Source organism: Cydia fagiglandana, chromosome 2 (assembly GCF_963556715.1).
Source record: "Cydia fagiglandana chromosome 2, ilCydFagi1.1, whole genome shotgun sequence".
Classification (NCBI taxonomy): Eukaryota; Metazoa; Arthropoda; class Insecta; order Lepidoptera; family Tortricidae; genus Cydia; species Cydia fagiglandana.
The window spans coordinates 1,073,088-1,086,788 of record NC_085933.1 but is presented as its reverse complement, the minus strand read 5'-3'; the positions used below and the strand labels follow the sequence as shown (position 1 = coordinate 1,086,788).

At 39.7% G+C, this 13,701-nt stretch overlaps 2 protein-coding genes across 3 annotated transcripts in view; one reads left to right on the top strand and one right to left on the bottom strand.

Annotated features, from left to right (window-relative positions):
- Window positions 1-13,529, bottom strand: part of LOC134673618 (uncharacterized) — a 61,787-nt gene extending 48,258 nt beyond the window's left edge. For both annotated transcript variants that reach the window (XM_063531618.1, XM_063531625.1), the window contains exons 1-5: window positions 12,350-13,529; window positions 8,427-8,638; window positions 2,258-2,325; window positions 1,542-1,764; window positions 1,100-1,282 (exon numbers count right to left, since the gene is read on the bottom strand). In XM_063531618.1, coding sequence (XP_063387688.1) covers window positions 1,100-1,282; window positions 1,542-1,764; window positions 2,258-2,325; window positions 8,427-8,638; window positions 12,350-13,149 — 1,486 coding nt within the window. In that variant the 5' untranslated portion in view covers window positions 13,150-13,529. The remainder of the gene's footprint in view (window positions 1-1,099; window positions 1,283-1,541; window positions 1,765-2,257; window positions 2,326-8,426; window positions 8,639-12,349) is intronic.
- Window positions 1-13,701, top strand: part of LOC134673879 (scavenger receptor class B member 1-like) — a 353,882-nt gene that overhangs the window by 242,579 nt on the left and 97,602 nt on the right. The gene's annotated exons all lie outside the window — the stretch shown is intronic.

Genomic DNA, 13,701 nt, shown 5'->3' with positions numbered 1-13,701 from the left:
CGCACTTGGCCGATTTTGGAGTGGCTGTGACCACAACCTTTTTTGAGGGCTGGATCCGCGCCTGATTCATGTCAAGGTTCTCTATGACGTAGGTACACACACGGGCCAATTCGAGTATTGGTTATTCGGTCTGTTTCCGATACGATACTCATATATCAGTGGCAGTGTCAAAAGTGACATTTCTTCAACCAAAACCATCACTTTTGACACTGACAGATTATCGGAAACAGATCGAACAACTAACAATCAAATTGGCCTGATAGTTAACTCTTTATAAGCTCTATTGCATGGTAATAAAGTATATAGTTCTATGGTCCATAAGTTGTAACAGCAACACTAAAATGGACCTCACATCAACGCAATAAGGTTACATATTGCCAGTTAACATGTGGCCGATGGTGTGTAGAAACGGGGCGAAGAAATAGAGCTGCGGTACGGTCGAGTCTAAAAACATCTTTACACGCCAACGTTCCAAAAATATATTTACACGAGCGTACTGTCAGTGTCTTAGAGGCGTGTAAACATATTTTTGGAACGTTGGCTTGTAAAGATATCTGTGATCTCGACTGTACCTATAAAGAGCAATGGTTTCAGAGGGTTTTACATCGATTTTATTATGGAATTTACGGCTTCACTGTACCTATTGCCTGAAAATTGGCGGGTAAAAGACGTCATGTCAGTACACACATGTCGTCGTAAAAGACCACATAGCGCTTGCAACACAATAAGCGGCCTTGCAAAATGGTTAAAAAGATTTCGATGCTTTGTTTTGGAAGAAATAGCATAATTCATTTTGGCTTTCCAAGCCTTAAACTACAAGCGGTGTACGTAAATTTTACGCCCTAGCGTAAAAAACTTTGAAGACGTTTTCAGGAGAAATAGTTTGGCACCGTCAATTTGATTAGATTGTAAACCAAGAGAACATATACCCAATTCCGAGTTCACGTTATCTTACTGGCGTTCATCCGGGTACGGCGCTAGTATAATAACCGCCTTACATCAGGAAAAGGTTTGCTATCTAAATTCTCAGAATCAAAATCAGAATCAGAAACTTTTTTTTACTTTATAAAGATTACATGCAATATATACTACCACTTACCAACATCCGTAAAGAATGCCGAGTGCCTATTAGGGCTGGAGGGTACGGACGCCGAGGCCGACGTGAGGAAAGCTCGCTTCACCTTCGTCCATTTCGAGGCCCGTGGAGGCCGGTGCTGCGGCGGCCTCGCGCCCAGTTCCAGTGAGCGCTGCTTGCGGAGGACGGGGTGGGATGGCTCGGATTCTGTTGTAGAAAATTATAACGTTAGGTGTTTTAATCAATATAATGTTACTGAGGGTGCTTCACTATCTCTCCCATCACACAAAGACCGTCTTTTCAACGGTATCACGTCTGGTGAGAACTTGTATCCTCTGGTCTTCTTCTTAACGACTTCTTGGAACACTTATTAACATATCACAAACTTTTGGAAGAAGGTATCCATCCTTAGAGTGTCAAGACCGAGATATCCATAATGGAATTAGTAACCTTTCAAAAGCCTTACCTAACTCCTCAGACGAAGGTATAGTCAACGTCAGCGCTGGTGGTGCGTCACTGTCTCCTCCATCACTTAAAGACCGTCTCCTCAACGGTACTACGTCTGGAGAACTCTTGGATCCTCTGGTCTTCTTCCGGACGGACTCCCGCCCTGTTTGGATGATGTCCCGCATCTTTCCCCAAGGTCCTTTGTGGAGTTTGTTCGGAGATGGAGAGGTGGAGCTGTCATCCTGAGGTGACAAAAGCTCTATGCTAGAATTTATGTTAGGAACTTGAATAGTTACAAAATAGTTGAAACTATCAACATTAATTTATTTTTATCAGGTAGTATTTAATTAATATATTTAGCTTTTATTTAACTTGCAATGTTTGCATATTTGTATGCTCGGATCAAATGTGGGTCTTCCCATTAAGTATTCCATTGAACTGAAACTTCATGTAAGTTGGGTGACAATGCAATATTATGGTACCATTACCATCGAGGTAATTTAATTATTGGAGACAGGAGGTGACCATAGGAACTCTGTTATAAAACAACGCAACCTAATTGTCTTTGTAATAATACTTACGGTTAACCACATTTAATGCAAATAAAGAATTTACTTTACTTTGGGTTTGTTAGAATTATCTCAATGAGTATAAGTTGCCTATTAAAAGAAAAGTATATTCGGCGACAAAAACTTGTATCAAAAATGAAAATATAAAAAGTTTGCGGGTAGTTACCTGCGGAGGAGCATGTAGAAAGGTGTTGTCATTTTCATCACAGCGCAGGATGTTCTTTCGGCATAGGCCTGCAACAATCAGGACAAATTCACAACGAGTATTGATATTACTGGCGGCCTAACCAAACGATAATCGTAACACTTACATTGTTGACATTATGTACTATTAATTCTATGATGCATGCCAAATATTTAATAATTATTGACGATCATTATAAATTCATATATGTAGAGTATTAATTTAGAGCAATTAAATAATAGTGTTACTTTTACCTAATTAATTTAAAATGATGGACTGATGGCATTGTAAACTGTTTCGTGAAGACAATGGTTTTTGAAGATTATTTGTTATTTTTATAACTCTTTAAACGTTGCACATTGATATCAATTCTCGATCATATCGCAAGATTTGCGCCAATCATCCTGTGTTTATGTTTGGCTATTCGTGGAGACGTGAGTGCGCTGAAGCATCAGTCATCTAATATTATGTAAGCATAACAGCCCTTAAGTGACATTGGGAAATCAGTTTCATCGTGGGATTCATTATATCATATCATATCATATCATATCATATATCATTTATTATCAGGCAACTAAGGCCCATAGATACATGCCTTACAAACTAACATACATACAATAGTAAAATCTTACAAGCTAAAAAAATCATCACGCAAGACTACTTTATGATACGGAACTGACCACCAAACCGCCTGTCACCGTTAAGGTTTCACTTAATTTTATTATATGCGAGGTTTCATAGTTCACTGCTGAGTAACGTTTGGTCAGTTCGCTAATTGTGGTTGGTACAACTGGTCCTAATACACTCTAGCAAACAAAAAAGAAAAATTCAAATCCTCCCCCCCTAAGAATTCGGAAAACATATAGAAAAAAGATCTGGACGGATTTAGAAACATTTCCATTCTGGAGGTCTTCAAAAAATAGCAAACAAAGTCTTTGAGTTATCCTAGCAATCCAAGGCATATCTGTAGTGGTCCCGTCTTTATACCACGGCTTACTAAGGGACTTAAGGGAGCTTGAGGTCTGCTCGGCAAAAACTGGCGTACAAAAGCAGCTCCCATCTGACTTTCAAACGAAGTAGGGAATCCAAAGATCATCATCTCAGCCATAAGACGTCCACTGCTGAACATAGGCCTCCCCCTTGGACCTCCATACGTGCCGGTTGGAAGCGACCCGCATCCAGCGTCTTCCGGCGACCTTAACAAGATCGTCTGTCCATCTTGTGGGTGGACGTCCTACGCTGCGCTTGCTAGTCCGTGGTCTCCACTCGAGCACTTTTCGACCCCATCGGCCATCTTCTCTGCGTGCAATGTGGCCTGCCCATTGCCACTTCAGCTTGCTAATCCGGTGGGCTATGTCGGTGACTTTAGTTCGTCTACGGATCTCCTCATTTCTGATTCGATCACGTAGAGAAACTCCGAGCATAGCCCTCTCGATAGCTCGTTGAGCGACTTTGAGTTTTGAGATGAGGCCGATAGTGAAAGACCACGTTTCGGAGCCGTAAGTCATCACTGGTAACACACATTGATTAAAGACTTTCGTCTTGAGGCACTGAGGTATGTCGGACGAAAAGACATTACGTAGTTTCCCGAACGCATCGCGATAAAACATAAAAATGTACATCCTATCTGCTGAATCTGCTCTACTTTCTTGCTCGTCGTAGTTCTGGAAGATCATTCGTCGGTAAACAAATTGATAATTCGCAGTGATCCAGCGTACGCGCACGATTTCGAACGTTTACGGCTGCTCAAGTGTAAACCGTGATTTCAATAAAACTAGCAACATGTGAATTGAAAATTTATATAACTTAATACTCGCAGCATAGGAGCGCTGGTGGCCCAGCGGTAAGAGCGTGCGACTTTCAATCCGGAGGTCGCGGGTTCAAACCCCGGCTCGTACCAATGAGTTTTTCGGAACTTATGTACGAATTATCATTTGATATTTGCCAGTCGCTTTTCGGTGAAGGAAAACATCGTGAGGAAACCGGACTAATCCCAATAAGGTCTAGTTTCCCCTCTGGGTTGGAAGGTCAGATGGCAGTCGCTTTCGTAAAAACTAGTGCCTACGTCAAATCATGGGATTAGTTGTCAAGCGGACCCCAGGCTCCCATGAGCCGTGGCAAAATGCCGGGAAAACGCGAGGAAGAAAAGAGAGACTCGTAGCATAGCCAAGTTTTTTGGGGGCATTAACTTGATATTTCTTGGACGGTCGTATCAAACATCAAACATCAAACATCAACATTTATTCAGCAAATAGGCCACAAGGGCACTTTTACACGTCAACATTGAATTTACATAAAAGCAAAAATAATAACATCAACAATTTTATAAAATAAAACTAACAATTCAATCTAACATTTTACAATTACAAAGAGATGTATATGGTCTCTTAATGTCGAATTACATACAAAATACAGATAAAAAAACACACACAAAAAAAATCTATAATATTTAGAGGTGTAAATGTCTCTAGGTGTCAGAACTATAAGATTATATAGTTTATCAAGTTATCCTTAGAGATGTATAAGGTCTCCAAGAGTCAATATCCTGTATAATTAATACATTCATTAAAAGAAAAGAAACATACGAGAACAGAATGAGGCGTCTCACTGTAATTAATTAATAAAAGTTACTAAGTATAATAGCTCGTGTTAGCTTAACAGACCAGTCTCCACAAACAGCACCCGTTCACGAGTATGACGCGTATCTCAGCCATCGCCTCCCTCAACCTTCATTCGGGAAAGTGGCGACCCGATCAACAACGCCACCGTAAGCAAAGACTTTTAAGCGAGCATGACATGTTCAAGCTACCGGCCTATATTAATATTAAAATAGTAATAACATGTAGCTGTAAGACACGGCATTTGTGCTCATATGTTACATAAAAAGACAGTAATATAGCTTCACATAATTACTAGCCTAAGTTGACTTAGAGATGTAAAGGTCTCTAAGTGTCAGAAACATTAAAAATATAGGTAAGTATGTACAATCAAAAATTAAAATCAAATAAATAAATATGTACTTAGAGATGTATAAGGTCTCCAAGTGTCCAAAACTAAAATTAAATTAAACAATATAATCAAGCGAGAACATCATTGTCTCATGTGTCAATTCTACTGGACACTAGCATATTTAATTCACAATGTAAAAAAAAAACAATATTTATTTAATTCTTATTATACTAATGAAATCAAGCTACCGGCTTAAAAGCATCTCTATCGTTTATGAAATCATTTACAGTGTAGTACGCCTTACGTAACAAGGAGTGCTTAATGTGCGACTTAAATTTATGAAGTGGTAAATTCACTACATCAGTGGGGACTTTGTTATAAAAACGTGTACAGTTCCCGACGAAAGACGTACTAACCTTACGGAGGCGGTGGGCGGGCACAGCAAGTTTATGTTTGTTTCTAGTGTTATAGTTATGGATATCACTGTTAACCTTGAATTCGTGGATGTTTTTCCGAACATACATAATATTCTCTAGTATGTATTGAGATGCAACGGTAAGAATGTTAACTTCTTTGAATTTCTCTCTTAGGGATACTCGAGCGCCCAGTCCATAGATGGAACGTACAGCTCGTTTTTGCAGCACAAATATTGTCTGAATATCTGCCGCTTTTCCCCACAACAGAATTCCATAAGACATAACACTATGGAAGTAACTAAAGTATACCAGCCTGGCCGTCTCTACGTTTGTCAGCTGTTTGATTCTCCTCACTGCATAGGCTGCTGAACTAAGTTTTCCGGCTAGAGTGCCTATATGTGCATGCCATTGCAGTTTGGAGTCTAGAGTGACTCCCAGGAAAACAGTTCGGTCCTCAAATTTCAGCGTATCACCTTTTATTTTAATCTTGCTGTTATTTACCTGCTTGACGTTAGGTAGCGTAAACTTGATGCATTTGGTTTTCTTGGCGTTCAAAAGCAAATTGTTTGCCGTAAACCAGTTTACAATGGTAGATAGCGCGTCATTAATGCTCTCGAAGCTATTTTCCTTTCTGTCCACTTTAAATATAAGGGAAGTGTCATCTGCAAATAACACTATACTTATCATGTCTATCTTGCACAACTTTTGGTAAGTCATTAATGTATACCAAAAACAGGAAGGGACCAAGAATTGAACCTTGAGGCACTCCGAGGGCTACCGGGGACCCCGCCGATTGAGTTCCATTAATAACTACTCGCTGAGTTCTATCCGAAAGGTACGATGAGACCAGGTCAAGGGCACTAGCTTTTATCCCATAGCGGCTTAATTTTCTCTTTAAATTTTCGTGATCAACGCAATCAAATGCCTTTGACAGATCACAGAAAATTCCAACAGCATCTTGAGCTTTTTCCCAAGCATCAAAGATGTGTTTTAGAAGTACCGCACCGGCGTCAGTAGTTGATCGACCTTTGGTGAAACCAAATTGATTGCTGTCAAGCAGTTTGTTTCTGTTGAAATGTGACAATAGTTGATTCAGAATAAGTTTCTCGAACACTTTGCTTAATGCCGGTAGTATTGAAATCGGTCTAAAGTTCGTGGGATCTGTTCTCGTTCCTGATTTAAACAGAGGGATAATTTTGCTATGTTTCATAATATCTGGAAAAATTCCAGCATCAATGCATCTGTTGAAAATCTCAGCTAAGTATGGTGTAATTGACTCAATGATGGAATCTAATACTTTGACAGACAGGCCCCAAAGATCTTCTGTTTTCTTTAAATTTAAAGACCTAAAAGTCTTAAGAACTATATTCGATGAGACATACGAAAATTTGAAGATTTCTGTACATTCTGCCACATTTGTCTTCAAAATTTCTTCAGCGACGTCTGGCGATGAATTAAGGGATCTTGTTGTTTCTACCGGGATATTCGAGAAAAACCGCTCAAAATGATCTGCGACTTCACGGTCGGAACTTACTAAAGTGTCAGCAATTCGTAGGTTGTAGTGCGGATCCTTCAGTTTACGTTTTCCAGTTTCATTACTGATAACTTGCCATACAGTTTTGACTTTATCGCTGGAATTTAGGATCTTTTTCGACAAATAATCGGCTTTAGCGGCGACACACAACATTTTAAAAGATTTAGAATAATTTTTGACGTACTCCAGAAATTCCGGTCTTTTATCAGTTGCCGTATCTTCAAAAAGGTCTCTTTATACAAATAGTCCATTAAATCCCTTGTTTCAAAACTTTTCGTGGGCCACCAGCCACTTAACTCGCCACAATACACTGCTTCTTTTAGGCTTATAAAGGTTTGTTGGTGTTCCTAAAAATCCTGACACTCGCCAAGTCTTCTGCAATCTTGACAAAGGCCGAACATCTTGACATGTCCAGCAAATCTCGCCACGATACGTTCCCACAACTACGTCGCATACGGGTTAAAAACGTCTGTCTAACGGATGTTAGATCGAGGAATGCGGTCTATTACAGAATAGGATACCGAATGCCGTGTGAAAAGTATGGCGGCGCATTGGATTTCTAAAAATAACCTTATGTTTTGATATTATTATATGAGTTAGATCAGATTTTGTAGATATTTTGGCGCCACGTGGGTTTGCGAACGATTTCGATATTATTTATAGTGTATAGTGTGAAAACAATAATGAAAAATTTCATCATAGAAATGTTGGATCAGAGATTCAGAGACAAAAAAGTAATAGACTGTTAAAAGTATAGACTGACGACCTCGCGTTATTATAGTGAGTTTGCATGGTGATTATCTGTCTTTGTAAGTGAATTGTCTCTCATATTAATCTTCTGACTCATATCCGGTTAATAAACTATAAGTGTAAATACAATATCTATTCATATTAAATGGGTATTCTCGTAAAATTTTAGAGTTTGCTTGTAAACACGTCATCGGTGCAATGTTCTTAGAACGCATCACGCCACGAATGTAATAAACAGGATAAGTTTGCGTACATTCCAATCTTTAGATACCTCTGAATAATATTTTATTTACGCAAAATACAAGTTACTTCTGGGAACTGAGTAAAATTGTTTACTGCACGTGACGTTTGTAATGCACCATGTTCACACTATTGTCTGAAAATTTGTAAAACTAATTAACGACTGAAACTAACTGATGTGTGTACAGTGAGATCTCTAAGCTTACCTACTTATCTCTCTATGCTAATACGTAATGAGCTCCTACCAAAAGCTCCTTCTCACCTGGTTCCCGTAACTCTTCGCAGCTAGAGTTGGGCGTGAGTGAGAGCGCGCTGCCTGGAGTAAGGCTCGCCGAGTCCCGTTCAGGGTGCGCTAGACTTGGAGGGGACGAGCCCAGACCAGGCGGGGAGGAGCCAGCTAGGGCCACCACCCCCACCATCGCGCCGCACGCCACCGCGCTGCCGGTTGTCTGCGGCCATTGGGCCTTCTCCCATCTGCGAGGAAAGATAAGATTTAGACGCGACATTAAGACACCTGGTACTAATCATCCGCTCATAATATGGCAGTGTAGTCTGTCCGCTTTTCTTAGAAATCGGAGAGGCTTATACTAACTAGTCAAATCAGCTAATCTTTATGAAACGATTTGTTACAATGAGATTAGAATGAGGACGCATTATGTGACATCATAATAATCACAATGAAACTCCTTTTAATGTATAATTATAATTATACAGTATAAGACTTATAAGAGATCTATAAGTATAAGAACAGTACGGGTATAGTTGTCGTTCTTGTCTACGTGACAGCGTGATAAAACAGTGTCCGTCATCCCGCGGTGTTAAAAAGTGTCAGTTATTTTATCACGTAGATAAAACCATTCATAATACGCCGGCAAGAAACAACCTTGGCAGTCACATTACGACAGGCGGGCAAGGCGGGTCATTCTTAGCAGCACTTTGCATGGAAACTTAAGATGGTCAGGGCTATAACCGCGAAAATCGAAGTTCGCAAATTGCGGGCATTTTTATCTGTCACTCTAATTACGCCTTCATTGGAGTAAAAGAGAAAGATCTCCGCATTTGCGAATTTCGGTTTTCGCGGTAACCCCTCAGACTTGATTTACCGACGGTAAGTATAAAACCTTTGAGTCGCTCAGACACATTACGTCAATACAATAAAAACAGTCAAATTTCAGCTCTCACTTTTAATCCTGAAAGTAGTTTTTCGGCTGACAAAAATAGATCCCTGAGAATCAAGAGGTTAAGTCACGGTGTTGCCGACATTGTAGTGCTACCATAAAGCTCAAAATAGACCGCGCACAGCAATAATCAGCAGAGTGGATTTGTTTGAATTGAGAATGCCACGGCATTTCATACAATGTAATCTATTGTACCATCGCTCACACTATTAGCCTTCGAGCAACACGGAAGGGAGGCGGCATTCGCACTATTTCCCCTCTGCCGAGGTACAAGATTAGCGCGTCAATTTAATCTAGCGCGGGTAATAAAACTAGTTGCACTTGGATTTTTCACTAGACCGAGTCCAGACGCGTGCGTGAACACTGCTGCACAAAAATGCCTGTTTGCTCGGTTTTTTGTTATAAAAAGAGGTCGGGGACATCAAATTTACAAAAAGAAAGTGTTACATTTCACATGTAATATTTTTTTTTACATATCATACGTTAAATTACATTTAAATACAATTATTATATTTTAGTCTCAAGTAATTGTTGGATTTATCGATTTTGCTCGCTCAGTACAAATTGCGGATCGGTCGAGCGACAAATCCGACTTCTCATCTCTCAGAATACAATGACATACTTCAACGAAAATGTGTTAGTGTGCGTGTTGTGACACTAGTCACTCGTCCGTACACAAAAAGAGATCGAGGTTTGCAAAATTTGTCTTTGACGTGTGTCATTTTCTATGTATTTGTGTCGTCATTACAGATTGGATTTTGTATGTAAGTGTGTGAGAAATGCGACTGTGTGCACCTTTCCCCCCGCGAAAAATGGCAGAAAGATTTGTACGGCGAGATATCGCTTGGGCCCCTCCCTTCCGACATGTCGGAAGCCGGTGTTGCTCGAAGCTATTAGCTGTCCATTGGTAAACCTTATTACAAAAGGCATAAGGTCCACCGATGGACAGTTAAGAGTGTTGTTGTTTGGATTAGACCAGGTACCTACAAACAACCTGCTTACCTGCCTCCGGGTGGACGACCTTATGACTTTTGTAATAAGGTCCACTGATGAATAGTAAAGTGTTGCTGTTTGTACCTAATAGCACTCGATATTTCAAAAATTAGTTCTTACAGCGTTCTAATCACGGTTCTAATAACCCTTTGATGTACTTAGGGTCGGTTGCACCAAATCGTCTGTCACTCACCGTTGAAGCGTTCGCTAAATTTTATTGTATGGGACGTTGATCAGTGTATTAACTGTAGTTGGTAGTGCATCTGAGGGGCTACCGCGAAAACCGAAATTCGCATTTTGCCGGGATCTTTCTCGTTTACTCCAATGAAGGCGTAATTAGAGTGACAGAGAAAGATGCCCGCAATTTGCGAACTTGGATTTTCGCGGTTATAGCCCTGGCCCTTATTTACATTCGACATCAATGTTTTCGAGGGGTCTCTATTGTTTCCCAAATAGTTTTAAGTCATAATGTATTGTTTGTCCGACGCGTTTCTGAGGAAAACCAATTATGACATTTATGACTCATAATTGGTTTTTCTCAGAAACCTAACCTAACCTAGAGAATAACCTTACATATACAAAAATCCCGAAAAGTTAACGGTTTCAGTTTTATCGATCGAGTCGATAATATATGACAAACAATACATTATGACTTAAAACATTATGGGCAACAAAGGGACCCCGTTTTTGAGAAATGTAATGTTTTGTTTTGGGCGCGAAAGGAGACCGTCGATTTTTGGCCCCCTAAGGACTGATCGCGTATTCACATTAATTATGTCATTGCAAATTGCATGCAGAGATAGTGTCAGTCTGCAACGATTTGGATAGCACACGCAGTGCAAGTGTTACTTTAAACGTCAAACTTCTATGAAATTATGACGTATAAATAACACTTGCACTGCGTGTGGTATCAAAATCGTTGCAAACTTACCTCGGTCTAAATGTAGCTTAGTCCGACTCTATTATTTTTCCGTAATAATCCCTACAAATACTATGGGTGGAATCACATCTATCAGCATCGAGCCGCATTTATGTATGAGAAATCGCTCGTTAGTATGAAGATGCGTACGCATGCTTTCAGCTTTCCGATGCGTACGCATCTTCATACTAACGAGCAATATCTCATACATAAAATGCGACTCGATGCTGATAGATGTGATTCCACCCTATTACGACATTTAGATTAATTAATCAAACACTAAACGGCTATGTTGGCAAGTGACACGACCGCGACATAAAACATTTCAAGTATTTATGTAGCTTTTTGTTGAAATAGCAACGAGATGATATTTTTAGATCTATTTACTGTTATGTACCTACACATTTAATTGTCTGTTCGGCGTAAATAATGACAGGACTCATTATATCAATACGTGTGTCACTGTCTCATTTGATCAATAAATAAATTATCATTATGGCTAGAGTTAGACCAAGAAAAGTCTGCAGCGGTTTTAATAGCCCACGCAGTGAAAGTGTTATTTACCTATACGTCATAACTTCATAGACGTTTGACGTTTAAAATAACACTTACACTGCGCGGGCTATCAAAATCGCTGCAGGTTTTCTTGGTCTAACTCTACGATAATGCCATAAACTGGAGGTAGTTTATCATGTGATAAATTGATAATGATAAACGATAAAGTATTGAACTTATTAGGCGATAAAAATCTATAGGTATTCAAGGACTCGTTTTCAGCAGAGAACTAGATGACTATTCGACGGAATTGACAACCCTTGCCCTGTGATTAAATGATATTATGATAGTAAAGTACCTAGTGTACCTACCTACATAAGTATATGGGACCAACACGTATTATCTGTATTATTTACAAATCCCATCACCGTCCTACATTCTACTATCAAGAACGTTCACAATGCCATAAGCCCGTTGAAAATCACTTAAATGGGATGATTTAAGACAATAAGTACATCTTTTAAGATCTCTCCGGAGATATGCATGGAACACATCACCTCTGTCACTTTTTGTTAATTTCAGGCTCAAGAAAACACTCACCTAAAAGCGGCCTTCACTTTAGTCCACTTTGAAACTTTAGATTTCTCCACTTCTTTGCAAAAAATGCCCTCCGATCGTCTTCTTAGCGGCGTGCCCGGCGTTGCGTCACTTTCATCCCCTCCAGCCGACCTGGCCCTCTGTCTCCTGAGTAACGAGCCCCCAAACCTTCCGTGACCCTTCCACTTTGACCCTGACCTCTTCATACTTCTCCCTCCAGCCATTATACTATCAAACAACACCTGGCCATACTCACTTTCCAATTCAGCGTCAAACGCTTCGTTTATCATCTGCATTTCTTTAGCTTCAGATTTTAACAGCACGTTTTCTTGTTCTATCTTCTTATACATTTCATGCAGACGCTTCAAATGGTTCACATCTCGCAGCTTTTTTAAAAGACGAGCGTTGTGCTCTTTTAAAGTTACGAATTGATCTAACAGCTGTACTAACTTCTCTAGCTGTTCTAACGCTTCGACAGTATCTTTGGTTTTAACAGCGAGATCTTTACCCCGTTTAGAAGCTAAGTCGTCACGATCTTTGAGTCTTTGGAGCATGCTTTCGCACAGCGTTTCTGGATCGAGGACTTCTCCTTCAGGGAGTGACCAGGAGTATTCTAAGCTAGGTCCGGCAGTGCATGGTGAGGATCCCTCGTCAGATGGAGTCTGTGGTTTTACTGAGAGCGAGGCAGGAGGCTCGCCTCTCCGCCGCTTATGCAGAGAAGTCCCACTCGGAGGAAGCTCGGCCAACTCTTTCTCTTTCTCATGGCCGACAGTGACGTCACTGCTTTCTTTCAATGACATCATGCTGCAGCTGCGTCTGGCCTATTTATAAATGAAAATAAACGCACGTGCGGAGTTCGGCGGGGCGAGACAGAATGTTACGGAATGCATTTCGTGATTTGCTACTAGTGATACATTGCTTTCTAAATATTGTCTACTTACACTGCACTATTAATACTTTTATATGAGGCTAAGCAGATCAGCTTTATGACTAAATACAGCCTTTTAACTCACACACTTAATATTTTATGACGTTTCACTTTTAATACTTTTGCTTAAGTAACTTTCAAGTTCAACTTTCTATGTAGAAATTATTGATTATTTATAACACTTGCATATCCTATATCGTTTTCACTTCAGCTTAATGTTAAGTTAAATTTACATCCCCGTATTGTTTCATAGCCACTTAAGTAATAGCTACATATTTGACTATTTATTTATTATTTATTTATTAGTCAAATAAGTAACACAGCATTACAGTAAAACCAAGGCACTGTGAAACTACAAAATAAAATACAATAAGTACAAAGAAACAAATAAAAACCAAAGACAAATTAAACATTAGATTTATAATGC